The sequence below is a fragment of the Equus przewalskii genome, chromosome 29 (genome assembly GCF_037783145.1).
Source record: "Equus przewalskii isolate Varuska chromosome 29, EquPr2, whole genome shotgun sequence".
Classification (NCBI taxonomy): domain Eukaryota; kingdom Metazoa; phylum Chordata; class Mammalia; order Perissodactyla; family Equidae; genus Equus; species Equus przewalskii.
Genome location: NC_091859.1, coordinates 16221453 through 16246606, shown reverse-complemented (window position 1 = coordinate 16246606; position 25154 = coordinate 16221453). Strand labels below are relative to the sequence as shown.

The window sequence follows — 25154 nt, the reverse complement described above, 5'->3', positions numbered from 1 at the left end:
TATAAATGTCTTTTATCTCATCTGAGCCTTACAACAATCCTCATAAGTAGGAGACAGGCTTAGAACACTTCTGTATTTAAATTATAATATAATTGAGAATCTTGCAAACTGAAAATGTCTCTTAAGAGTAACTGAATGTCATCATTTCATATATAATGGATGTAATCTTTTTCTTTCTTTCTTTCTTTTGTTTTGGTGAGGAAGATTGGCCCTAAGCTAATATCTGTTGGCAGTCTTCCTCTTTTTGCTTGAGGAAGATTGTCACTGAGCTAACATCTGTGCCAATCTTCCTCTATTTTTTGTATGGGGGATGATGCCACAGAATGGCTTGATGAGCAGTGTGTAGGTCCGTGCTGGGATCCAAGCCCACGAACCCTGGGCTGCCAAAGCAGAGCATGCAAACATAACCACTATGCGACTGGGTTGGCCCTGGATGTAATCTTTTTTGGTTGAAAAAGATCTACTTTATTCCCTCCAAGTCCTCAATTTAGATATGATTATTTGAAGTGCCAGAAAATTTCAGGATTTCATTATTATTTTCTCATACTGTAGCCATAGTACTGATGAAATGCTGTAAAAAGGATATCATGAAATACATATGCTACATAAGTGTTTAAGATTGACATTAGGTTGTTATATCTTTGAATCACTTTCTTTCAGTTTTTCAGCGTTGGAATGAATCTTTGTACCTTCAGTGCCATAGAAAATTTAAGTAGTTTATTTAATTTTGATTTTATGGCATTTTTGGAAAATACGGGTCCTTAATCACAATTCCCAAATCCAGAAATCTGAAAACTGAAATTTCCTTCCTAAATTTGCAGCAGACTCATTTGATTGCAGAAGTTACTCTGAACTGATGTGAGGATGGTATTCGTCCTACTTAATATGGCCATTCATAGCCATTGTGGAGATATTAATGTGTTTTGGGGGGGTACTAACACCATCTGGGTGAATCTGTGATAGAAGTATGTGCCTCATTATCTTTCTAAAATATGAGAGACTTTAAATTTGGAAACACAATCTGGCCTCAAAGGTTTCAGATAAGAGAGTATTTATGTGTACCAATGTTCATTTGCATAATTTGTCTCTCTGGTATTTTGCTGCTAAAATAGGGGTTTAGCAGAACCACCGCCATGGTGGCCGCCTTTCAACAGGAGTGAGGGAGGTGGAAAAAGGACGTTACATGGATAAACTGCTCCCAAGCGATCACTGTCAACCCAAAGACCCCCAACCCGAGTTATCCCCCCAAACTTAGTACAGTTGGCAGCACCTTGGTCTGGCCTTCTGAAGACCTGTGAAGAGGGGCTGGGGGGTAAGGACTATGTCAGCAGGTCCCGTGGCTGTAGGCACACAGGAGCATTCGGCTCAGGAATGTAGCGTCACTCACTGCTGCTTTTGAGCGTTTAGCAGGATTCTTACTGCTACTTTCATCTGGACAGCTGACCTGGAAGGCATTTACGTACAGGTGCATTTTAAAGTAAAAAAAGAAATTCTTCCCCAAACTTAGGTGTTTAGGGTAGACTAAGGGCTTTAAATAAATACAGCTAAGTAGAGTAGTGCAGACAAAAACACACACAGTGGCTGCTTGTTTGATTTTTAAAGCCCTCAAGGCGTTAGGTCCACTGTACCACTTTTTTTTTAAGGTAGTGCATCACAACCTCTAAATGTGTTTTCAAAACATAGAGAAAGAGTAAGTGCCGAGTGGCTTGGACTTGAAAGCACTCTTCCTCGAGCTGGAATTTACTTTGTATATTTGTTCAGTTCTTCAATTTCATATTTTAAAACTGAAAGACAAAATTATTTGTCTTGGGCGTTTATTAGATGCCCACAAGAAATTGCTATTGATTAATTCTTTCTAAACTTTTCTATTATTTTTTTGGCAGAAATAGCATTTTAGAACACTGATTTATCTGTCTATATACTCTCTCTCTCTTGCTATATATACTGTAAATAGACATAGTTTATTTAGCAAATTCAACATTCAAATAAAATTTACAGCAATAAAATAAGATTTACAGAAGGACTCTAATGTGAGTACATTATTAGCTTGCAAAGAGGTCTGGCATTTTCCCCTATTTAGCCACTCCTCTTAGAATTCTTTTAGTTAGCAAGCATCCATGGTACTTTTAAAATATGATTACATTTTTATTGTGTTACGTTATTCTCACCAAAATTCAGTTAACCACATTTACAGGTATTTCTGTCATCAAAGACTGAATGTCATGATGTATTTCTATGGCCAAATACATCTGTGGTGGTAAAATCTTCCCTAAGGAAATTAAAATGCTGTCTTTTAAAACTTTGGATTAATAAGGGATTCATTTGTTTACTCTCCAAACATTAAGAAGCTGTTCTCAGTGTTCTGGTCCAGAAGCGTGAGAGGTGAGTAGTGGCTGCCTCCTAAAGCTTCAGCACACAAGGAAATCAATAATCAGAGCATAGTGGCAGCTGGTGAAGGACCAAACGCAGCTCACTGAGTGCCTCAGGGGACAAGTCCTTGACTTCGCCCCTAGAGACTAGGAAAGGTTTTCTGCAGAAGGTGCCATTTGAACTGAGGGAGGGAGAAGCTCGTTTCGTGAATTACAGTGGTTTAACATTAACAAGAAGGGGGTGTGGTGTCGGTGCACAATGGGGTGTGAAGCAGGGAGAATTGACAGGGGGCCTCCTGAAGAGGGCCTTGAATGCCAGGATGAGGAATTTGTGCTTGCTTCCTGTGGATCAGCGCTTCCCAAGCACACTTCTGATGGAGTAAAATTAGTTTGGAGACTCACCCTGCATGTTATCAGACAGCTCGGAGAAGCTCATGAAAAAGCTGTTTAACTTTCTTTAAGGATTGTGAACAAGGGAGTGATGAGATTTGCATTTGTAAAAGACAGGGAATGATTAGAGAGGGAAACATGTTGGGCTTAGATGTGTTAAATGTGTTGCACATTGAAAGTAAAATATTCACATTACAAGCTGGAGGCTCAACTTTTAAATTAAGATTGCTCTTTCATTGAATATTTTGAGAAACGCTTGATTTGAACTTTATTTTTGTGTTTATCAAAGCAATATATGCATAGCATTTAAAAAGACAAATTGGGGGCCCCCGGTGGTGTAGCAGCTAAGTTAGCACGCTCTGCTTTGGTGGCCCAGGGTTCGCCCATTTGGATCCGGGACGAGACCTATCACCACTCATCATGCCATGCTGTGTGGCAGGCGTCCCACGCATAAAGTAGAGGAAGATGAGCACGGATGTTAGCTCAGGGCCAATCTTCCCAAGCAAAAAGAGGAGAATCGGTGGTAGATGTTAGCTCAGGACTAATCTTCCTAAAAAAAAAAAAAAAAAAGACAAATAGTTCTATAAGACTTCATACCTAAGTCCCTTACCACATGTCATTTCTTCCAGCACGTTTTTTGACTAAAGGGAAACAACTATTTTAGCTGTTTGTTTTCCTTAGTTGTTTGCCTCCCTGTATCTAAATGGTATGATCATAATGTGCTTTTTGATTTTTTTAATATAAAGCATTGCTGTTGACTTTTCATTAAGGAAGATAAGGATTTAGCAGTTTCCCACAGGCACACGTGTGCATTCATACACACTACCTAGCCTGTCATTCTTCTGGCAGAGTTATATCATAATTTTGGATAGGTCAATATACAGTCCTTGTTGTGATGGTAAATGCTGTTCCAGGCTGAGCCATGTGGTCTACTATAATTACTTTCACTTTTTACTTCCTTGCAAAACTTTTTGTATTCCCTTTAAATTCTTCTTCATTCTCTTTCTTAATTAAAAAAAAAAAAAAATTTTTTTTTTTTTTGCTTAGTTTTTTTATGTACTTAACACTGATTTAGTGTCAGATTCTCCTTTCGTGTGTCAGAAATGTCTGGCACTTTGACCAGTTTCGCCTTTTTAGAGATGTGTCTCCCACATCTCCGATATGCTGAGTCTGAATTGGCTGTTTGCTGGGCCTGCTACACAGCTGTCTTGTTTTCCTCTATTCCTGAGGATTTCCTTTACCCGTCTCTTATGTTGCATCTTGTATTTCCTGGATTTGATGTCATCCTCTTTTTTGGTTTGCTCCCTCTCGTGGGTAGAGCCATCTCTTCCAGTACTTCTGAGAAAATGGGTTTGTGAGAGTTAAACTTTTTCATAATGTTTATGACTGAAATCTCCAACCTCTCCTCACTCTTGATCCTTAATATGACTTAGTATAAAAATCTAGGTTGAAAATCATTTTCACTCAGAATTTTGAATTGATTTCTCCACAGTCATTACATACCATTTTGAATTTTGACCTTCCTGTTTCTTTTCCTTTCTGGAGGTATATGTCTTTCCTCTTTGTTTTCAGTCCTCTGAAATTTCATGATTGTTTGTCTTAGAGTAGCTTTTTACTATGAAAACTCATTTTCGTCAGTTTTGTGACATTTTCGTAAACTGGTCTTATTTCCTCTCCACTGTTTCTTCTTGGTGGATTACTCCCCGTGATTTTGGACTTAGCTCATTATCTTCTCTTTTTTCCTGTTTACCGTTCCTTTGTCATCTTGCTTTATTTTCAGGATATTTTCTCAACTTGTTTTTCATTTCTGTTGTCGTATATTTAACTTTCAAGACTTGTTTTTGGATCTCTGAGTCTTCCTTCATATTTAACATCCTGTTCTTTCATCGATGCACCTTCTCTCTTGCTAAGGATTTGATTTTTTTAAATAAGCTCTTGTCTCTGCAAAGTCTGTCCCCCGTTGTGCCTTTTGGTTGAGTCTGTCTTTCAGGTTAGCGCCTTCCTCAGAGGTCAGGGGACTCTGGTTGTCTCTGCATGCTGACAGTGGAAAGCTGGAAAGCTTTGGGCCTGCAGGAGGGATTTGTCAACCAGAAGCTTCTCAGTAAAGCGTCTGGCTTGTCCATTTCACTTCCTTAGGGAAACTTTATGCAGTATTTTTAGGTCTTTTCTCTTGAAATGATCAGCTTTCCCAGAAAAGAATCTTCAAATCTGCTGCCTAGAGGGCAATCCTGAGTCCTGGTATTCTGGGAAACAAGTGGCGAAAGAAGGGCAGTGGTCTCAACCTTGTCAGCGAGAGTTACTGTTAACCCCTTCTTTGTCGGTATAGCACCTCTCCACGCAGCAGTGCTTCGTACCCTTCAGTCTAGACATTCCTGTCACACCCTCTCTAGTAAATTGGCAGGCAGTCTGCAAGGTCAGGGGAGGCACCAGATTGCCTGGTTGCATGGACTTGGGAAGGGGCTCTGAGGATCTAGCTGCCTTTGCTCTTAATTTTGTTACTAACATAACACACGTACAGAAAAGTGCTGAAGTCATAAGCATACAACTGAATGGGTTATTACAAGTGAACAGACCTGTTCTATGCAGGGCAAGAAATAGGATATTACTAATACCCCCAGACGCCCCAATCATGCTCAATTCTAATTACTGCCCTCTCTCTCTACAAAAATAACCAGTATCCTGAAGATTACTCTCTATTAGACATTATTTTGAGTCCAGCTTCCTTTATTCATTATGCTCATGAGATTCATTTATGTTGCTTTTTATAGCTGTAGTTCACTCATTAATCCACAATTTATTAATCCATCACGTTTTATTGTTGGTAGACAATTTTGTTTTTAGGGTTGGACCTTCTGAGTACTTCTTCAGTAGATTTTCAAGAAATCCTCTTGTTTTTAATTCCACCTGCACCCCTATATCCAGGGCTACCTGGTGCTGCCAAGTCCTGAGCCTTGCATAGGAGAGTTCTGTGCAAAAACAGCCACGTTCCCGACCGCTGGCTTAGGAATCGGCTTTCTGCGGTCTGCTAGGTTACTGTTTGGTTATCTGCTTTCTAGCCTCTAAAGGTTTCTTGCAGCATTTCCTTTCCCACTAACTTTGTCCTTGTGGGTTTTTATTTTTTCATATATCGTTTTCTGTGACTTTCGGAAGGAACTTCGGTAATGCCTTCGTCCATTACTCTGTTTTTAACCCAATTTGAACTTCATTTTCGATGCCTCCTTCTTTATGTCTGATTTCTACTCAGGTAGAATGTTTTTCTGAGAGATAGTATCTTAGCATAACGCTATCACCTTCTTTTACAATAAATTTGTCAATAATTATTAAATGTAATAGTAAATTTTTGTTTATTAATTATACATTATCCTTTCAAATATTTGAAAGTTACATTTTAAACGTTGGTCTAATTCACAGAATTTTTTTTGATAGGGTATCGCTGGAACTGACGTCGCTAAAGAGGCATCTGATATTATTCTCACAGATGACAACTTTACAAGCATTGTTAAAGCAGTTATGTGGGGACGAAATGTTTACGACAGCATCTCCAAATTCCTTCAGTTCCAGCTGACTGTGAACGTTGTGGCCGTGATCGTCGCCTTCACGGGCGCGTGCATCACCCAAGTAGGTGGACAATTTGTTCATTAAAACTTGTTTATTTTAAAGGAAAAAAATATGTATAATCTGCCTTTTTAAAGTACATAAATATTTAAGCTGAAGCTTAATATTTTAGGTTAACTTATATAAAAATGTAATCCTGTTCTGTTCTTGAAGTTTTTAAATACAAAAGGCTTCCTGAAAATTGCCGAGTCCCTGAATAGTTGTGGGATGTCTATTAGGAAACGTCTCTTTTCTAGGATTCACCACTTAAGGCTGTGCAGATGCTGTGGGTAAACCTCATAATGGATACACTCGCTTCCCTGGCTCTGGCAACTGAGCCCCCCACGGAGTCCCTCTTGCTTCGGAAACCTTACGGTAGAAACAAGCCTCTCATCTCACGCACAATGATGAAGAATATTTTGGGCCATGCATTCTATCAACTTGTCGTCGTCTTTACACTCTTGTTTGCTGGTAAGAATTCAACACCTGATGAAGCTTCACTTGTTTCCGTTCCAAGCTCATATCCCAGATGTTTTAATGTTACAAATTTTTCAAGAACATAAGTTGTTCTGTTTCTGGCTCCCCATCTATCTTTTGTTTTTCCTCTATCAGTGATGCTTAGTAAGTTGTGGGAGGCAGTAGGTTAGATGGTGGGGGAAGTAAAGAGAGTCCTGATTTCTTGTCCTGGTTCTGCCACTACTTAGAGATGGGATCTTGAGCTTGTCGCCATAGTTCACTTTTCTCATCTATGAACAAAATAGTTGTTCTTGCTAACCCCCAGGTCCCTCCCAGCTTTGCTGTGCCATCATTTAAGATCAAATAAAGGTCTGACTGCGTTTTATTATTGCATACTTCCTTGAAATGTTAACTTATTTTGTATGATAATTACAAAACAGTAATTTTTCATTCTTTCAGGAGAAAAGTTTTTTGATATTGATAGCGGAAGAAATGCTCCTTTGCATGCTCCTCCTTCGGAACATTATACTATTGTTTTTAATACATTTGTACTGATGCAACTTTTCAACGAAATAAATGCCCGGAAAATTCACGGTGAAAGAAATGTGTTTGAAGGAATCTTTAATAATGCCATCTTCTGCACAATTGTTTTAGGCACTTTTGTGGTACAGGTGGGTAATTGTAAAAGATAGTTTCAAATCTGATTATGTGGGAGACATTAGGTAAACAGGTGGCTTGTTCCAGAAATTACTTGACTGCAATGTGTGGAGTTTCTGTGTATTGCCTTGATGACATCAAAAAAGAGTTTTAAATCATAACTCGAGTGAAAATTGGCCCTAGCCTGAAACTCTGTGTGTGACAAGAGTATATGAAGCTAGTCCCGCTTTCATTGCACTGGTCCTCTGGTCGTGATGCTTCGCCCCCTGCTCTGGTTCTGATTGTTCGTTCTACGTCATTATCCTGAAAACTGCTAGAATTCTTATGTAATTTAAGGTAAATCTTACAGTTTACCACTTACTAGTTTAGCTAGAGTGATCACTTCATTGCTTCTAGCCATTAATAGCAGTTGTATTTCTACACTTGTTTACTATTAAATAATAAAAGTTTTGAAATGAATATTTTAAAATCTCTGTGATTCCGAATGACTGCTTCCTCAGTTGGTACATGACTTTTTATTGTTCTCTTCTTAAAGATTGGCACCTGAGCTAATGTCTTTCTCTGCCAGTCTTTCTTTTTTTCCCTTTGTCTCCCCAAAGCACCCCAGTACATAGTTGTATATCCCAGTTGTGAGTGCCTCTGGTTGTGCTATGGCTTGAACAGTTCCCTGTCCGTGCCCAGGATCCGAACCGGCGAAACCCTGGGCCGCCAAAGTGGAGGGCACGAACTTACCCACTCGGCCATAGAGCCGGCCCCATGCCATTTTTCAATTTTGTAATATTGTCGAAGCAAGGCAGAAAAGAAAGTAGAAAGTGAGGTTGAGATTAAATAGGGAGGACCAAAAACTTTCCCACTTTTTAGAGGTCATTCTAAGAACAAAACTGAGGATCACTTTGCATATGGTGATTTTTTTATACAACTGTGTATTACACCTGTGTTTTTATGTCATCTTGGATTCTGTGGTGCTCTTCCATGTAAGTGATTGTTAATAGTAGAATCTGGAATCAAAACAGGTAAGTGAATGATGCATGATCACACCAGAAAGTCAGTAAACACAGTAAAATTTAAAATTAAAAAGTGAGTTTTTTCAACAATGGAATTGGAGTAATGATGGTGCTTGTTTTGAAATGATGATCCAAGAGTTTAAAACAGTTTGTTCATCCTCTTCCTTGTTCACTGTGGATACTGAAACCCAAAACCCTAGACTTAATTATTTCTGTAAAAACTGTTTCTGTTTTAGCTTTCAATTTCTGTAATTCTTAGGGGAAACGTTGCTTACTTGCGATGTAGTTTCTGGAAGTATTTAGATTTTATAAAAACCATTGTTCATGGCATGCTAAAATTTTAGTTTTTACTTGTTTATGAAATTAGAGTTATTTTATCTGTTTTTAATATAGGAGAATTGCAGAGATTTAACTGCCCCTCTCTATCAAGCAAATCCAGTAAGTTAGTTCCCAACAAAGGTTGATACACCCCAGACAGATCATGTGAGGTGTCATTCTTCAGTGCCTTGTAAATAAGCCAGTGCTGCACCAAGGGTGGTCTGCAGACCAACCACTGGTCTGTTTGTTCCAAGTGCACAGTGAGGTAACTAGCCTGTGCCTTCCCGCCTCCCTGTGTTTCCTCTGGGGTTGGTGTGTTTCGTTTCTGTTGGGTAGTAGGGGTGGTAGCAGTGCTGTGCAGACTGTGTGTCAGCTTGCACTCTGGCGCCTGTTCCTCATCCTCTTAGGGTGGCTCAGCACCTTGAATAGCACTTTTGTAGACAGTCAGCTGGGTAGGAAAGCATGACCCTTCATTTACACATAGCTCATTTTGTTTGTTTCTGAAACAGTGTAGCCAGAGTCTTGATTATAAATCTGAGGTCCCTGAAGGGCTTCACCTTATACATTGTATTAAATTTAATTTGTCTCTTTTATTTACTAGCTAATTCTCATTCTTCACTTTTTTTTGACTGATCATGAAGTATATAATAATCCTTAAGTATTTATAAATATTTTTAGTTTCTTTTCTACCTTGTAGCAATTAACACAGTATCAGTATTTTCAAAATATATTCCATTGAAGTAGTAGTCCCTTGAGTTGCTCTTAAATCCTCAGATTAGTGTAGGAAATTGTGCCTGTTCGCTTATTTCTTAGAGATTCTTGAAGCAGTCTAACATAGTACTTAAGATTATGAACTTAGGAGTCAGTCAGGGCCAGGGTCAAATCAAAGTGCTGCCCCTTAGTAGTTGTGTGACCCTGACAAGCTACAATTTCTTCATCTGTGAAATGGGGTAATAGTGTTAGTTCACATGACAGAATGAGTGAAGAATTAAGAGAGACAGTGCAAGTAAGTGCCACAACTAATTATACAGTTATAGTCCAACTCTAAAATGAAAGATTATTATTTCTAGGGAAACTAAATCAACTATCATATTAATCATTGATTGTCTCTCCAGCATTTTAACATCCTCCTTTTCACATCCCTTCTTATACCAAAGAAAAGATAAAGTTTAAATTAAAAAACAGAGAGAGATTGAGAAAACTCATAAAAATGTTGAGCCTTTTTCATGCACATTATTTTCTTGGTTTACAAAAGAAAATTATTCCAGTTTGATATCTCTATTAAAATTCAAGCAAGATTGTCAAGTCACTTATAATCCAACTGGTTGGGCTACTAACAAACCAATTGGGAATCTCTCTGTACAAGTATACAAATAATCTTAACTTTGAAGAACAGTGGAATTGACAAATACATATCGCTTGAATTGGTTAAAGTACAGCCCCAAAGAATGGAGTTTGTAACTTAAAAAAAACATTTTTAATGTTAATACCGAAATGATTCTTTTTGATTTCAATATTTGGCAGCTCCTAACTGCCATATCAAAGAGAGGCCTGTCAGACACACAAGAGGGTGAATATTATTATTTAACTCTTAATATTCCCATATACGCTGTTTTAGGTCTTTTAAAATAAAGAGGGAAGCATAAGTGTGTGTATTATGAATTTTATTTGTGTGGATCATTGGACTTCTCTCTATCAGGGAGAACAAATTTTGAGGGCATACCACCTGCGTTAGCACAGATTTCATAGAACTTTGCAAGTTGTTTTTCTTTTCTCAGAGTCCATTTATATTTGTCCTAACATTTAAATGTTAACTAGGAATGAACAGCTATGTAGAAGGAAAACAAAAAAGATTGAATATTATGTCTATTTTTCTATAACCTATAGTGTTTTCCACAAAAGTATACTGTCTTTTGCAGGAAGGCCTAAATTATTTAAGGAATTATACTAAATAGAGGGGACTATAGTTACTTCAGATCATAACGGAAACAGTGTAAAGTTGTCGTGAGAATTGTCTTTTTGAATTTTTAGTAAGCTTAATTTGAACACAAAATATGCATGCATTTAAATGTGGAGGGGAGATTTTACTTTATTTGTCTTATTTTCAGCTGCAAATATCATGTACATCACCATCAGACTGACAGTTGTTTGGCTTGAGTTTTAGAGGACACATATTTGGGTAATTTTTGAAGTATGTGAATTGTAAAATTTAAAAGACTTAAATAAATTTACTCTCGATTATTCCTCCAGATATTAATCGTGCAGTTTGGTGGCAAGCCTTTCAGTTGTTCAGAACTTTCAATAGAGCAGTGGCTATGGTCAATATTCCTAGGGATGGGAACGTTGCTCTGGGGCCAGGTAAAAATCTCATCATTTGTTTGTTCAAACCTAAAGTGACTTTTTTCTTTTAATTTCTTTAAAAGAAATTGTATTTTCTTTAATCAGTTCTGTTACTTGATTCTAAGTAGTTATCATTCTGGGTCAAGAAAGGGCATTCAGGAGTAATGTTTTTTTAAAAAGTAATATTTGTTCTAATATGTCACTTGCTGTTTTGATTATGCCTATACGATAAAACACTATTTTGATTTCTTACGTAGTTTTTTAATGTGTTTTTTAGAGATGATGTATTGATAACTGGTTAGGATGCTAATATTGATACTTTTTGCTCTATGACCTATTTTTGCCTTTTCAAAATATGTTTATGAAAATATTAAAAATACTATATACTTTAGACTTCTTACCCTTTTTTATGTAGTTTAATAAAAATGTAGCATAGGAAAAATCTTCAGTTTCAGTTCACGTGGAGAATGTTTCCATAAAAATAGTGGTATGTGGAATAATGAGCCACAGAATGACGTTTTATATTATTGGGATCGAATTGCTTTAACAGTGTATATATAAAATACAATGCCTGTAAAATGAGAGTTACTTCATCTTACTGTAGGCAGCTGACTTGCAAATGTTACGTCATTATTTTTTAAAAGATAAGTAGTAATGGTGTGTGCATTCTTCGTTTTACGTCCATTACTATTACTGTAAAACTAACTGATGGAGAAGCTGTACTAACATTTTCGTAGATGAAAGTTTACATGTTATGCTGTCTAACTGGAGTGAGCTAATTTATTGCCATTCTACACGTCTGTCAACCCAAACATCCAGGGTTTACTTACACTTAACGCAGTCTTCAGGTGCCTTTTATCTCACCTTTTTCTTAATTGTGCTTCTAGGTTCTGATGTTTCTCTTCTTACTCATTTTGAAGACCTCTTTAACTGAGATCTTCTTTTAAGTAGGGTGTCCATACTTGGTCCACCTTTTTTTTTTTTTTTTTGATTACTATTCTGGTTATTTCATAATGTTCCCTCAACAAGACAGAACCCACAACCTTGCCAAAAGAATCTGGCTAATTTCAGGAGGAAATTGAGTACAGCAGACGTACCCAACAGGCATCAGTTACTATCTCTGGTGGACGTCGTCTGTTGATGTTAAGCGTGTCGTGGGAGAAAGAGCACTGATTTTGGTGGTCAGGAGACCTCAGGTCTCAGTCACTCCGTGAACAAGTCACTTCTCATGTCTCTGAGTCTGTTCCACCTCTGTAAAATGAAGTAGTTGGACTAGACGTTCTCTAAGCAGTTCTGGTTCCGACTGTGCTCTTTCCCCTGACAAGCCCGACTTCCTTAAGGAGTGACTGCTCACACTTAGAGGTTGATCCGTATTTATTGGTGCTTTTTGTATCCTTTATGTTTTCTGGGGCATCTCTTCCTGTTGGGTGTCATTATTAATCAGTGTTAATTCAATTTTAAGTAGTTGCATTTTATAAAAAGTGAATACATTTAATAAACAACAAGCTATTTTCAATTTAACCTTGAAGATTTTTTGAATTTTGGTATGTTTTTCTCATTGAACTGTTACAGCACTAATGAAATGTAAGCTTATTTTATCAATAAGATCACCTGCCATTTTTATTTTATTTGAAACAGATACAACTAATATGAGTTTAAGTAAATATATATATCAAAGCATGGTTGTATAATTTACTGTCTTGAATGTCCTCAATAAAATATGAAAAATGTAATCAGGTTATTTCCATTCAGGAGAACTTTTTACCCTTCCAGACTTAAATCTTTTGTGTAGCTCAGAGAAGAATATTTGTGTTCTGAGGAAAAAAGCCTCTGATGGACAGGATCTCATTGCCTCGTTGGTAAAGATAGTTGGCTGTGCTTGCAACTCTTCATACCCTTCGTGTTAAAGTTGATCTGTTTAATTGTGCCTGATAGCATTTATTTCTAAGTTCTTTCCCCTGTGTTGTAGCTTATTTCAACTATTCCAACTAGCCGTTTAAAATTCCTAAAAGAAGCTGGTCATGGAACACAGAAGGAAGAAATCCCTGAGGAGGAGTTGGCAGAGGACGTGGAAGAGATCGATCACGCTGAAAGGGAGTTGCGGCGTGGCCAGATCTTGTGGTTTAGAGGTCTGAACAGAATCCAGACGCAGGTATGGGCCTGGTGGAGAGGTAGGAGAGGTGCCGGGAGCGGGAGCCGAGGGCTTTTGGACCTGGGGAGGAGGTTTGAATGTGCTCCTGAAATTCCTTTCCAGCCTTCCCAACCCACAAAACTTATTCTTTTGAAAAATAATACTGATGCCTGGAATGAGTGGAAGTTTTAACAGATCATGAAAGAATGTGTCTATATGCCCCTAAGCTCCTTTTTTCCTAGCTTTTTTTCCCCCCTTCATCTCAAAATGCTACTCTTGCCTGTTTATCTGCTCTGTAAAAAGTGCCTTTTTCTTTACTTTTTATATGTTGATAGATGGAATGGTCCTTTCTCTTGTTCTCTCTCTCTCTTGCTGAGCAAGCTGTCACAATCTCTGATTCCTTGCAGATGGATGTAGTGAATGCTTTCCAGAGTGGAAGTTCCATTCAGGGGGCTCTAAGGCGGCAACCCTCCATCGCCAGCCAGCATCATGATGTAACAAATATTTCTACCCCTACACATGTAGTGTTTTCCTCTTCTACTGCTTCTACTACTGTGGGGTGTGAGTGTGTGTTCCTAAGTGCATGAAATTAACATTTCCTACTTCACACACCTAACGTTTCTCATTTTCTCCTTAATGTTTAAATTCATTGTTCAGGCTTTTCATAAAGCTTTCTTTTCGTAAAGTGGATTGAGACCTCAAAGTGTTGTCGTTGTTGTTGTTTTATTTCTTAGAGGGCTAGATAACAGGCGGAGCAATTGCAACCAAAGATTAGATATGAAGTCTGTGGGCTTGTCTCTGTGCTAACTGGGATGGTTAATAGGGGGAATAAAATTGTAGCTTAGACTTTGTGAAACGACTATAAATTTTTGAGTATATGCCTTTAAACATGTTCCTCCTGCATGGTTCCCAGAAGCATGTGATTTGAAACTGATCTAACAGAACCAAGAAATTGTGTTTTTAAAGCTGCAAAGGAATTTAGCATTTTGACTTTTATCTCGTTCAGTTTGGAAAGTCAGTCAGTGCCCCGAAGGGAAGTTCTCAGCGTAGAGCCTGTTGCTCGGCCTTCTTAGCCTGGACTTGGTGGTTTTGCTTTGGATTTCTTTTTTTCTTTTTTTTTTGAGCGGAGGTCCCTGTATAAGCTTTAAAGTTCTGTGGTATCCGTGGGGTGTTTTTGTTTGTTTGTATAATCAACTTAATATAAAATTGCATCTTAGATAAGAAATATTCTGTTGTCTTAAGTTTTCCACAGCAGTAGAGAAAGGGTACTATTGAGTCATTATTGGGCTATCACATGTCATAATTTCCATTAATTGACTAGAATAACAAATTTTCGTTCAGGTTTTTAGTAAATGGCAAACTCCCTAAAAGCCTTATAACCCATATCATCCTTAGTGCGAATTAGGGTCTTGATTTCATGGTGAATTCTCAGTATATTGGAGGCACTAAAGATATAAACCCAGCCACCTCTCACCCCTACTCCCGAAATCAGCTGAAATACCTAAGTTAATCTTTATTTGGGTAGAGATCTGTCTTTTCTGTTTGGTCTTCAGCCAGGTGAGGCAAAGAGGAACCTTGGGAAGCTGGAGAGAGGAGGAATCGAGGGAGAAAGCAGTGCTGTTTGGAGGACGGTCTGCTCAGGGCCTGTTTGCTGTTGCTTAAGTGATTTTCCTATGGTATTTTTGAACGGTGTTTTAAAACAGGCAGAACAGGAACTGGCCCCATTTTACAGGTGTGAAAACTGACTTGGAGTTGAAATGACTCATCCATGGCTAATAAGCAGAGGCAGCACGATGTAGAGAAAGGGCAGACAGTTGCTCTAAGGACAAACTGACCCTGTAATATTAGATAGGATGTTAAGTTTATATACATGGACAGATAGGAATCTTCCTTTTAAAAACTGCCCAGGCACTCCCTGCCTGAATGAGTGGTCAATGTAAGCTGCCTGACTTTGTGCCTGGGACAGCTAACGTCTACTACACCCTTCCCTCTGTCTGTCTGTGGATTTCACATTGTTCCTGGCTCTCAGTGGCCTGTTACCCCTTATCCCTTCTTCTTCTTCTGTTAGGGTTTCTTTAGTTGTGTTCCAGAAACACTTAGGGAAGGCCTACCATATGCCAGGCTATGCTAGAACCTCCAGACCACGTAATCTAGTAAGGGAAACAAGTAGTTGGGAATTTCTACACAATAGTGAAAGATAGAATATTATAACAAGGTCCTTAACCCACCCTGAGAAGTCAGGAAAAATCACCTGCAGGAAATGACTCCTGAGCTGACCCTTGATGGAATTCACTAGTTGAGGAAAGTGAGACTTAGTGACATAGTTTGATACTAAATGTAACAAAATATAAGGTGTTCGTGAGGCTAGAATGGAAGGTAAGTGTCTGTTTATATCCTATAAGAAAGATCCAAAAATAAGACTTTATCCTGAAAGACTCTCTCCCCTCAAAATTTTAAATTTGAAGATTTTAAACTGACAGACAATTTGAAAGATTTATACATGAATACCCTTCACCTGCATTTAGCACTCCTTAATATTTTATGACATCTGCTTTATCTATCTATATATTAATAGGTACTTTTTTCTGAGCCATTTGAAACTAAGCGGGGCAGTTATTGTAACATTTCATCTCTAAATGCTTCAGCATGTACCTCCTAAGAAGGAGAAGTCCCCTGTACAATCATACTATATTATCACATCCAAGAAATTTAACATTGATACCATTTTATCCAATATACAGTCCATCTTCAGATTTCTCCAGCTGCCCCCAAAATTTCCTTTATAGCTTTTTTGATCCAGAATCTAAGAAAGGATCCTCAACAGTGTGTGTTATGACCCTTTAGTCTCCTTTAACCTGGAACCATTTTCTCCACCTTTATTTTTCATGACATTGACTTTTTGAAGAATCTGGGCCACTTGTCTTATAAAGTGCCCTAACTTCTGGATTTATCTGATTGATTCCTCATGTGTAGCTTCATGTTAAACTTTTTAGACAGATTTATCTCATGGGTGTGTATTATATCTGTTTTTATTTTAGCAAAATTTTAAATAATGGACTTTTTTCATTTGGAGAGTGTCACATGACCTTAGGTCTGCTATATTTCTCTGTATAATTGTATTCCAGGCTTTATGTTAAACATCCAGTCAATCACAAACTGTGTTTTGAGACATAGCCACCCACACCTGCCCAGGCTCTTTTCTGGTATGCAACTGTATATGAAAACTGAGAGTTGCTGGGCCCATGAGGCCAGGGGAATGGAGGGGTATTTCAGAGAGCAGCTAGGGAAGGTTTGCAGCTGTTACTTCATCAGGGTTTGAGGTGTTTACTTCTTTATTCTATATTCTCTGTTCTGGGAGCATAAGGAGATATCGAGGGCTCATGGCACATCTTCTCCATGAGATTATCATTATACACTAATAGTTGCCATAATTATATTGCCGTTACCTTGAATTTCTTTCAGCCTTGCTGGTGAAACATTGTCTTAGGTGGTGCAGAACATCAGCCAGTATATAGAATTAATTAGTAGTGTTAATATGTTTCATGAAAGGTTTCATTTCCTCTGCGTTCCTGCCCTAATATAGAAGAGTCTTAGAAATATCTGTGGAGGTCAGACTTCTGTGACTCTTATTCGGAGTCTTTGCTTTGCTAAATGGAAGAAATAGTAATCCATTTCGACTTCGTCTTATACTAAGCTTGAAATGTCTCTGGAGAGATCATCCTTTTTCCCTCATTTATCAGTCAGATCTTTACTCTTAAAGATTTCTAGACAAAGGATTCTATACTTTTTCTTTATTTATAAAGCATATCATTCTACTATCAGTCTTCCCTGTTCGTATGTTCTTGTGCTCAAGCAATAGTTAAGCCTTCCTGGAAAGGAGAAATTGAGAGAAAATTTGGTCTTCTAGATGAAGGGTTGGCAGACTATAGCCTATGGGCCAAATCTGCCTGGTTGCTTGTTTTTGAAAATAAATTTTTATTGGAACACAGCCACGCTTATTGATTTCAGTATTGTCTCTGGTAGTTTTTCCACTACACGGGCAGGGTTGAGTAGTTGCATCAGAGACCGTATGGCTCACAAAACCTTTACTCTTGTCCTTTACAGAAAGTGTTTGCCAACCCCTATTCCAAATAATTAAAACATTATACGTTACGCAGGTGGGTCTTACTTTGAGAAAATTCAGTATGCAAATACCCAACTTTGGAAAACAACCTAGAATTTTCTTTCTTGTTACAAAATATTTTTTGCTTTATCATTGCAATTCCTTAAGTTAGTGCACATAGTAAAAGTAACGATGAATAGAAATTTTAGAAATAGGCAAACTGTTGTTGAAGATAAGGTATATCAGCTAGTGATTAAAAAGTCTCATTTTAGAGCTGTCGTTGCATCCCACGTTCTCGGCAATAATATTGTCATTCTCTTCTGCTGTCAAAAGTTAGGTTTGTATTTAGGAAAATGGGTGCTTTAGCAGGATGCATGATCTTGTTTTGATTTGTTACTGAAATTTAATGTATTATTTATCTTGATAATCATTTTCATTTTCTTAAAATTACTTTATGATTATGATCATCACTTTGATTTTTTTGTTTATCATATATCCTTCATGCAGTGTTTTCCTCTGTTGAATAATTTCCTCTTTAAAAATTTTTCTGGACATAGGGATTATTGAATTTTTCTTAATTTTAGGAGTTACTATGTTGTGCATAGTAGGTCTCAATAAATATTAAAGGAATTGTTAAAAGACTGGATAAAATAAGGCTTGATTGTGAGGAATGGGTAGTTAGGCTCACTTCTTAAGTCTCTGTTTAAACTGAATTCTTTGTGGTATTAAAATAGTTTCCTACCTAAGTATTGTGTACACAGTTAGGCTTTTTAATTACTCAGAATTGTTACGGTCCTGTGAGAATTTTACATATAAAGGTAAGATATCAGAGCAAGTGTAGGTCAGCTCGATGTCATGCCTTAGATCGAGAGTGCTTTCTTATTTATGTTCTTTGTGAGTAGAAAGTACAACAAATCTGGTTCAGTGATCCGTGGTTAAAATAAACTTTATTGTATGTATCTAATATGAGAACTGTTCTTTGAAAATTGTGTTGCTTTGAAGCATTTCTGAGCTGTCCTTTTCCTGTGCACATACTAACCCAGCCATCCTGTGGCTGAGTAGTGGAGTCAGCGGAAGGCAGCTTAACCTTAATCTTAGGAGGTATTGTATTCTGGTGAAGTGAGCTATAAAGTTAATGTCCACGTATTCTCTTCTTTCATTGACTTCCAAAGAACCGGGAATTGGCACTCCCGAAACCTTGGTTCTAAGACACTTTGGCACTGATTAGGAGTGACTTGATAAGTCAGCCACCATTCCTCTCAGTTGCTCAGTTTCATCATTTGCAAAATGGTTAGAATAAAGTAGCTCCAATATCCTTGCAAGCTCTGATGTTCTCAGATAACTTAAGAAGTTCTTTCAGAAAGAACAAAAATCTTAACCAAAATTGAAAAGTTTTTGTGAAAAGGAATCTAATTTCACCTGCTGCAGATGTGTGTGTGTGTGATCGGGTGTGCACACACGCTTCACCTGCTTGCTCTGTACCCTCTGCCCCCCTGGGAGCTTGCTGACTCCCACATCTCTGACTTCAGCGCACGCCTTTCTCCTGAGCTCGGGATGTCTTCACTTGGGTGTTCTGCAGCTCCTCAGATTTAGCATCTTCCAAAAATGGATTTATTTCCCCCTTGATTCTTCGCTATCTCCCTCTGTCCAGACTGCTCAAGACAAAACAAGGCAGAAATGCCAGCAACCAAGTCAGATAAGCAACAACTGCAGGGTCGTCTTGACCAGTTCACCCCACCCGTCAGGGTTGCTGGCTGACCCTGCAGTTTGTATTCTCCTCTGGACCTACTGGCCACTGACACCAACAGATTTTTTTTTTAGAGTTTATCTTTTTGCTTCTTTTAACTGTATAGTTTATCATTAGGACACTGGGGATACCTACTAAATGTCCACATACATAAAGTGTGAATTGTGAGGTTTCACAAGAAAAAACAACTAAATGAATGATTATAATGGTATATTTAGCAGGCATTGTTTACACACCACATGTAAAACATTTTACGTCTTAGTAAAGGCAGAACAAGAGTAAGAAAAGAAATTGAAAATGTATTTGCTGCTAATAGTGTCAAATGAAGGCACTAAAGTACAAACACGTGAGTAGAATAGAATTATGCAGTAGCATATGATAAAGCAGCACAACACAGAGAGTGGAAGCTTGCTGATCAAAGGGTGGATTATGGTCCAGTAGCTTCCGCATCACCTGGGAGCTTGTTAGAAGTGCAGGATCCCAGACCCCTACTGAATCAGAATCTGCATTTTAACAAGATCCCCAGCTGTTTCATGTGCACATTAAAGTTTGAGAAGCCCTGACATTGACACTTGTGAGCTAACCATGTTCTAAGCCTGTGCTTGTACTAATTCAATCTCCCATAATAATCCCCTAAGTAGGCATCATTGTTATTTCCCATTTTATAGTTGAGGAAATCTGTTTGTCTGGGTTCCTCATCTATTCAGTGGCAGAGCTGGAATTCACACCCAGACATTTCACCTCTGTCTTCCTTGCTCAGCTGTGCTGTACACTCTCTCTCTCTGTAGAGGGCTAAGTGAACAAGGAGGAAAGCTGCCCACAGACAGGGCTTGGTAAATCAGGGAAGACCACTTTGGGGAGAGATGAGGTTTTAATCAGAACTAGACAGATGTTGTTACAAATGGCAGGATTCCCTTCTTTTTAAGGCTGAATAGTATCCCATTGTATGTATATACCACATCTTCTTTATCCATTTGTCCATTGATGGACACTTAGGTTGTTTCCATATCTTAGCTATTGTGAATAATAGGAGTGCAGGTATCTTTTCAAGATCCTGATTTCAAGTCCTTTGGATAAATTCCCAGAAGTGGGAGACTGAAATAGTTAAACTTATGGAAGCAAAGAGTAGAATGGTGGTTACCAGGGGCAGGGGATAGGGGAATGGGGAGATGTTAGTCAAGGGTTACGAAGTTTCAGTTATACAAGATAAGTTCTGGAGATCTAATGTACATCCTGGCAGCTAGAGGTAACAATACTGTCCTGTATACCTGAAATTTGCTAATTGGGTAGAATCCTAACTGCGGTGATGGCCATGTTAATTAGCTTGATTGTAGTGATTATTTCATACTGTACGTGTATATCAAATCATCAACTTGTACACTTTAAATATATACTATTAAAAAAGAAGGCATAAGCTGTTACATTTTTTAACAATACATTCAAATATCCTTTTGAAAAAAATGTATAAATGTTTTATGAAGTGATTTTGGTGACTACATCTTTTTTTCTGGAATGTCAATGTCAGTTACTTCTCTTAATGTTATGAGTAAACGATGTCTCATTACAAAACAGGACTCATTAGAACCAAAACAAAAGCAAACACTGTATCTGAATTGATATGTTACAGCAGATGCTCAACTATTTGGATTTTGTCCCCCTTTTTTTTTGGAAAGTCTGTATGACACTGGGTTAATGAGACCTAACGTCGGGGTGTGTATTTGTGTTAATTGCCCCTTAACCTCTTTTCCTCCATATGGCTGACTTCTGAGAAGGAAGGGGAATCATTGGGCTGTATGTTTAGGGGCAAAAATACTGGAAAACTTTGTGTCTTCTCCTTGGGAAATTTTTCACAGAAGAATCCCAGAGGCATATTTTTGTTTTTCTTTTAAATCTTTTCTTTCCAGTGAACTGTAGTATATAAATTGATTTAAGTTTTAATCTGTTATAGAGAAAAACACTAACACTTTATAGACAAATGGCATATACTCAAATATTTATAGCTGTTTAATGGCATTTTATAGATATTTATTTGGGTTTTGTCTTTATTTTTATTTTTTAATTAAGGGAGTAGTGGGGTAGATGTGAGTTCATTGTGGCATTCAGCTTCTATTTGCTTGGCTTTTTCATAGTCGGTGACACCCTAATTCCTAGCATGATAAACAGTAACCCTCTGTGCTTGACTTTGTTTAACTTACTTGAATTGTTTTCAAAAACTGTATTTTTTTAATTTAAAAAAATCAGCTACAGCTTGTGTATGGTTAAGTTTTTGTTTTGTTTGTTTTTTGTTTGATTTTGTTAGTGGAAAAAATCCTATAAAATGGCTATTAAATTTTGAGCCAGTGACAATGAGATTTTCTCAATATTACTTGGAATTCTCTACCTCTTAATTCTTAGAGTATGTGGTTTTGTTGTTCTGTAGTGTCCTACTAAAATATTCATTTTTTTTACAGTGTATTGCAAGTTCCACTGCATTACATGCAAATATGATTCACTCATACCTAGCTGTTTGTGGATTCAGACTCATAAATGCACCATTTTTAAGTTAACCCAGTAGTGTACTGACATCCTTCTGTGTTTTCTGATATTTACAGATTCGAGTGGTGAATGCATTTCGTAGTTCTTTATATGAAGGGTTAGAAAAACCGGAATCAAGAAGTTCGATTCACAACTTTATGACACATCCTGAGTTTAGGATAGAAGATTCAGAGCCTCATATCCCCCTTATCGATGACACTGATGCTGAAGATGATGCTCCTACAAAACGTAACTCCAGTCCTCCACCCTCCCCCAACAAAAATAACAATGCTGTTGACAGCGGGATTCACCTTACCATAGAAATGAACAAGTCTGCTACCTCTTCATCCCCAGGAAGCCCACTACATAGTTTGGAAACATCACTCTGATTGTAAGCTGAATGTTAACACACTAGCTGCATTGTAAAGAAACAAATTGAAACTGGGTCTTTTCACACATTGTGACGGACAAGATCGTATTCTTGTCTTTGGACTTCAACAGAAGACACACTTGTACGAATGTAGATTTATTTTTTTAAAAAAAAGCAAAGCTTTCTGCCAGACTGAGGGTGCTTTTTGGGGGGTGGGAGAAATGAACTGACAGATAAACAGTAACTCAGCGTAAGTTGACCTGTGGATCATCAGTGGTACCTAGGAATGGTCCTGAACAGTGTAATGTAGACCTTTAGTTTATCTCCATCCTTGATGGGAGAGAGTTAGGAGGAAAGCCGGGCAAGCAGGCAAAGAGCCCTGGATCATTGAATCGATACTTTAATTTCTGCTGTTGGCTGTTAATAATTTGGATTATTTATGTTTATAAATGATACAGATCTGTTTACAAGGTTTGTAGATACTTTTTTTGTTCCTGTTCATAGATGGGAAGCTTCCTTATAACTGATGCAGAGAAAAATTAGTCCTTCAAATACTGCTGTATTTTCAGGAAAAAAAAGGGGGGGGTGTTTCTATTGAAACTGTACTAAATTTTTGCCTACAATTTACCTTGTTAAATATTGTAGATAAATTGCTAATACTAATAGCCAAATAGATAACACTAATGCTTTGTTTAAAAAAACAAAAAAAAGAAAACAAAACAAAAAAACATGAGCAGTGGTGTTCTAATGAAGTTATGGCATCTGTCCTAATTAGTTTCTTAAATACATTTACTACTTAATGGTTTTGAAAGAACTGTTTAATTTTTAAAATTTTTGAAAACTTGCTAATAACCTTTGTTCAGAATTTAGTAGATTGTTTAATGCGGGACATCAACTACATAATGAAAGATGCTTGAAATGCTTTTGTTATTTCAGGCAAATCAAATTAAATCAAACTATCAAACTACAAGAGAACCTTAGTCCTTTTTGTTTTTGTCTAAACATGTTAGTTCAGTGATGTCTTGGCGAACTGTGAGTGAACTGTATTGATTTTTCTGATAAATCCTTAGGACCCTTCATGCAGCATGAGGGCTGTTGGCATTTTGAAAAAGGTTAATAAGTAGAAGCATTCATGTTTTCCTTTTGTTTTTGAAACTTGTTTGTAAACATAAATAAATATGCCCTTTTATTGAATAAATACATGGCACTGTTTTTTTAAAAAGAAATTTCAGCTTCTTTCCTCAATTCTGCATATATGGTACATCAGTCTGTTCCCTTTAACCGTAATTGGAGTAAATTTCAAGATGGTAACAGCCCCATGAAGTGCCGCTGTAATTCCTTGGTGGTAATCTAATAGAACCATACCAAGAAAATCACCATCTGACATATTCTGCAGAGAATTTAGTTTGCCTAAAATAGTCTCAGTTTAAAAAACAAAAATGACCACCATTGTCTTCGATACATTTATTTTACTTCTTAAGTGGCCAAATAACACATTAGGTAAAATGAGATTATATGAAAAGGTGGAAAAGTTCCTAAAAAAAATATTTAGATGTATTAACGGTATGCTCGAATGCCCATCTCTAAGCCAATTGGATTCTTTAAGTCTTTGTTTCTTCCTTTTGTCTATCTCCTCCCCTTTTTTGCCTCTGTCTTTACCTTTTAGGAACTGGCATTGTATTAGGGCCCAGATTTCACCAGATACACAATCCTCAGGCTGACGTAAAGTTTACGAGGACTACTCTGACATCTGAGAGTGCTGACCCAGCAGGAAACATTTAGTTGACGGTGCTTGATATTTTTGGTGGGTGGGGGAAAACCTTTTTCTCTCCATCAGTCCTTTGCAGTAATCCTCTGCAAGTATTAGAAATACATTGGCTCTGTCAGCATTTGTAGTTGTACATTTATTCATCAGGTATTTATAGCAAATCATACTGTAAAAAGAGGTAGCATGATATGCTGGAAGGCGTACAAGGCTAGGAGTCAAGACCTGGTTTCTAGTCTTGGTTTTGCCATTAACGTGCTGCATGACCTTGGGAAAATCATTTACCCTAAACAAGGGTGGTGGACTAGACTATCTCGAAGAACCCTTTCAACTCTAAAATTGACCCTATCAACTGGAGAGCCTGCAAGGCATAGGGAATAGAGAAAAGGGAAATGTTTTCAGTTTTCTTTTTTATTTTGGTTATGCTTAAATATGAATGTAATTACCAAAAGATTTAGAAGTGCATGTGCTTTGGAGGATTTGTATTGAGCTTTTACAGTATTCATTTTTCAACTCAAGGCAATGGCTTTTTACACCAACTCTAATCCATAAACGGGTCTTAAGACATCCATGAAGTAGTAGCAAGACATGCTTAGTGTGTATATCTCTCTTTGAGACACTGTAATTTCTACCAGAAATTTCCAGAGCATTATGTAAGTAGAAAAAAATGCAAGCAAGCTGTTAAAGATCTTGGATCCCATATATAATATGTATAGCGGAAATCAGCATCTGTAATTCAATCACTTTTTCTCTTTTATCCTCTAACCAAAAAATTGTTTAATTTTGCATCCCAAATGTTTTTAATCTTTGTATATTTTTTAAAAATCTTTTTCTCCTCATCATTGCCTTTTTTGTGGTTGTAAATAGACTTACTTGCACTTTGAAGATGAGTTACTCCTTGTCATCTTACAAATATGTGATATGGTAATTTTCATAACAGATGTCAGTTTTGAACCAAGAAATGGTGATTTGTTTATAAGAAAAAAAACTGGCTTCATTTCTGTGAAATTGCTCTTTGAAAATTTCTTTTTACACGTGTAAGCCAACTGAGATACCGTGATGGTGTTGATTTCTTTCAATGATGCTTACCATCTATTTTAGCCACTGAGCCTTTTATTATTTGTCTATTTGTAAAGTTTATTTGTCTTAACTCATTTAATAAATATACTGTTTATCTGTTTCTGAATGGGGACTGAACTTTTTGAATATTTAAGTTGATCTGAACATCATCTTTTGGAATTACCTTTTTCTGCTTGAAATTTTAAAAATCTGATTCATGAAAATTCTGTAATGTACTTGAAATGTTATGGTTGTGTTACAGTGAATCAGTGTTCAAATGTGCAGGATCTTGCCCCTAGAATGAAAGTGGGTATATTTTCCTTACTCCTACCCACTGA

General features: G+C 37.3%; 1 protein-coding gene across 4 annotated transcripts in view; it reads left to right on the top strand.

The window, feature by feature from the left end:
- ATP2B1 (ATPase plasma membrane Ca2+ transporting 1) overlaps positions 1-24943 on the top strand; it is a 66770-nt gene extending 41827 nt beyond the window's left edge. Inside the window, exons 15-21 of one of the 4 annotated variants that reach the window (XM_008515314.2) lie at positions 6186-6377; positions 6611-6824; positions 7269-7480; positions 11039-11146; positions 13098-13280; positions 13667-13753; positions 21700-24943. In XM_008515314.2, coding sequence (XP_008513536.1) covers positions 6186-6377; positions 6611-6824; positions 7269-7480; positions 11039-11146; positions 13098-13280; positions 13667-13753; positions 21700-22011 — 1308 coding nt within the window. In that variant the 3' untranslated portion in view covers positions 22012-24943. Of the gene's footprint in view, positions 1-6185; positions 6378-6610; positions 6825-7268; positions 7481-11038; positions 11147-13097; positions 13281-13666; positions 13819-21699 lie in introns of all 4 variants that reach the window. The other 3 variants (XM_070599698.1, XM_070599697.1, XM_008515315.2) reach the window with 3 other exon arrangements.
- Positions 24944-25154: the final 211 nt, after the last annotated feature.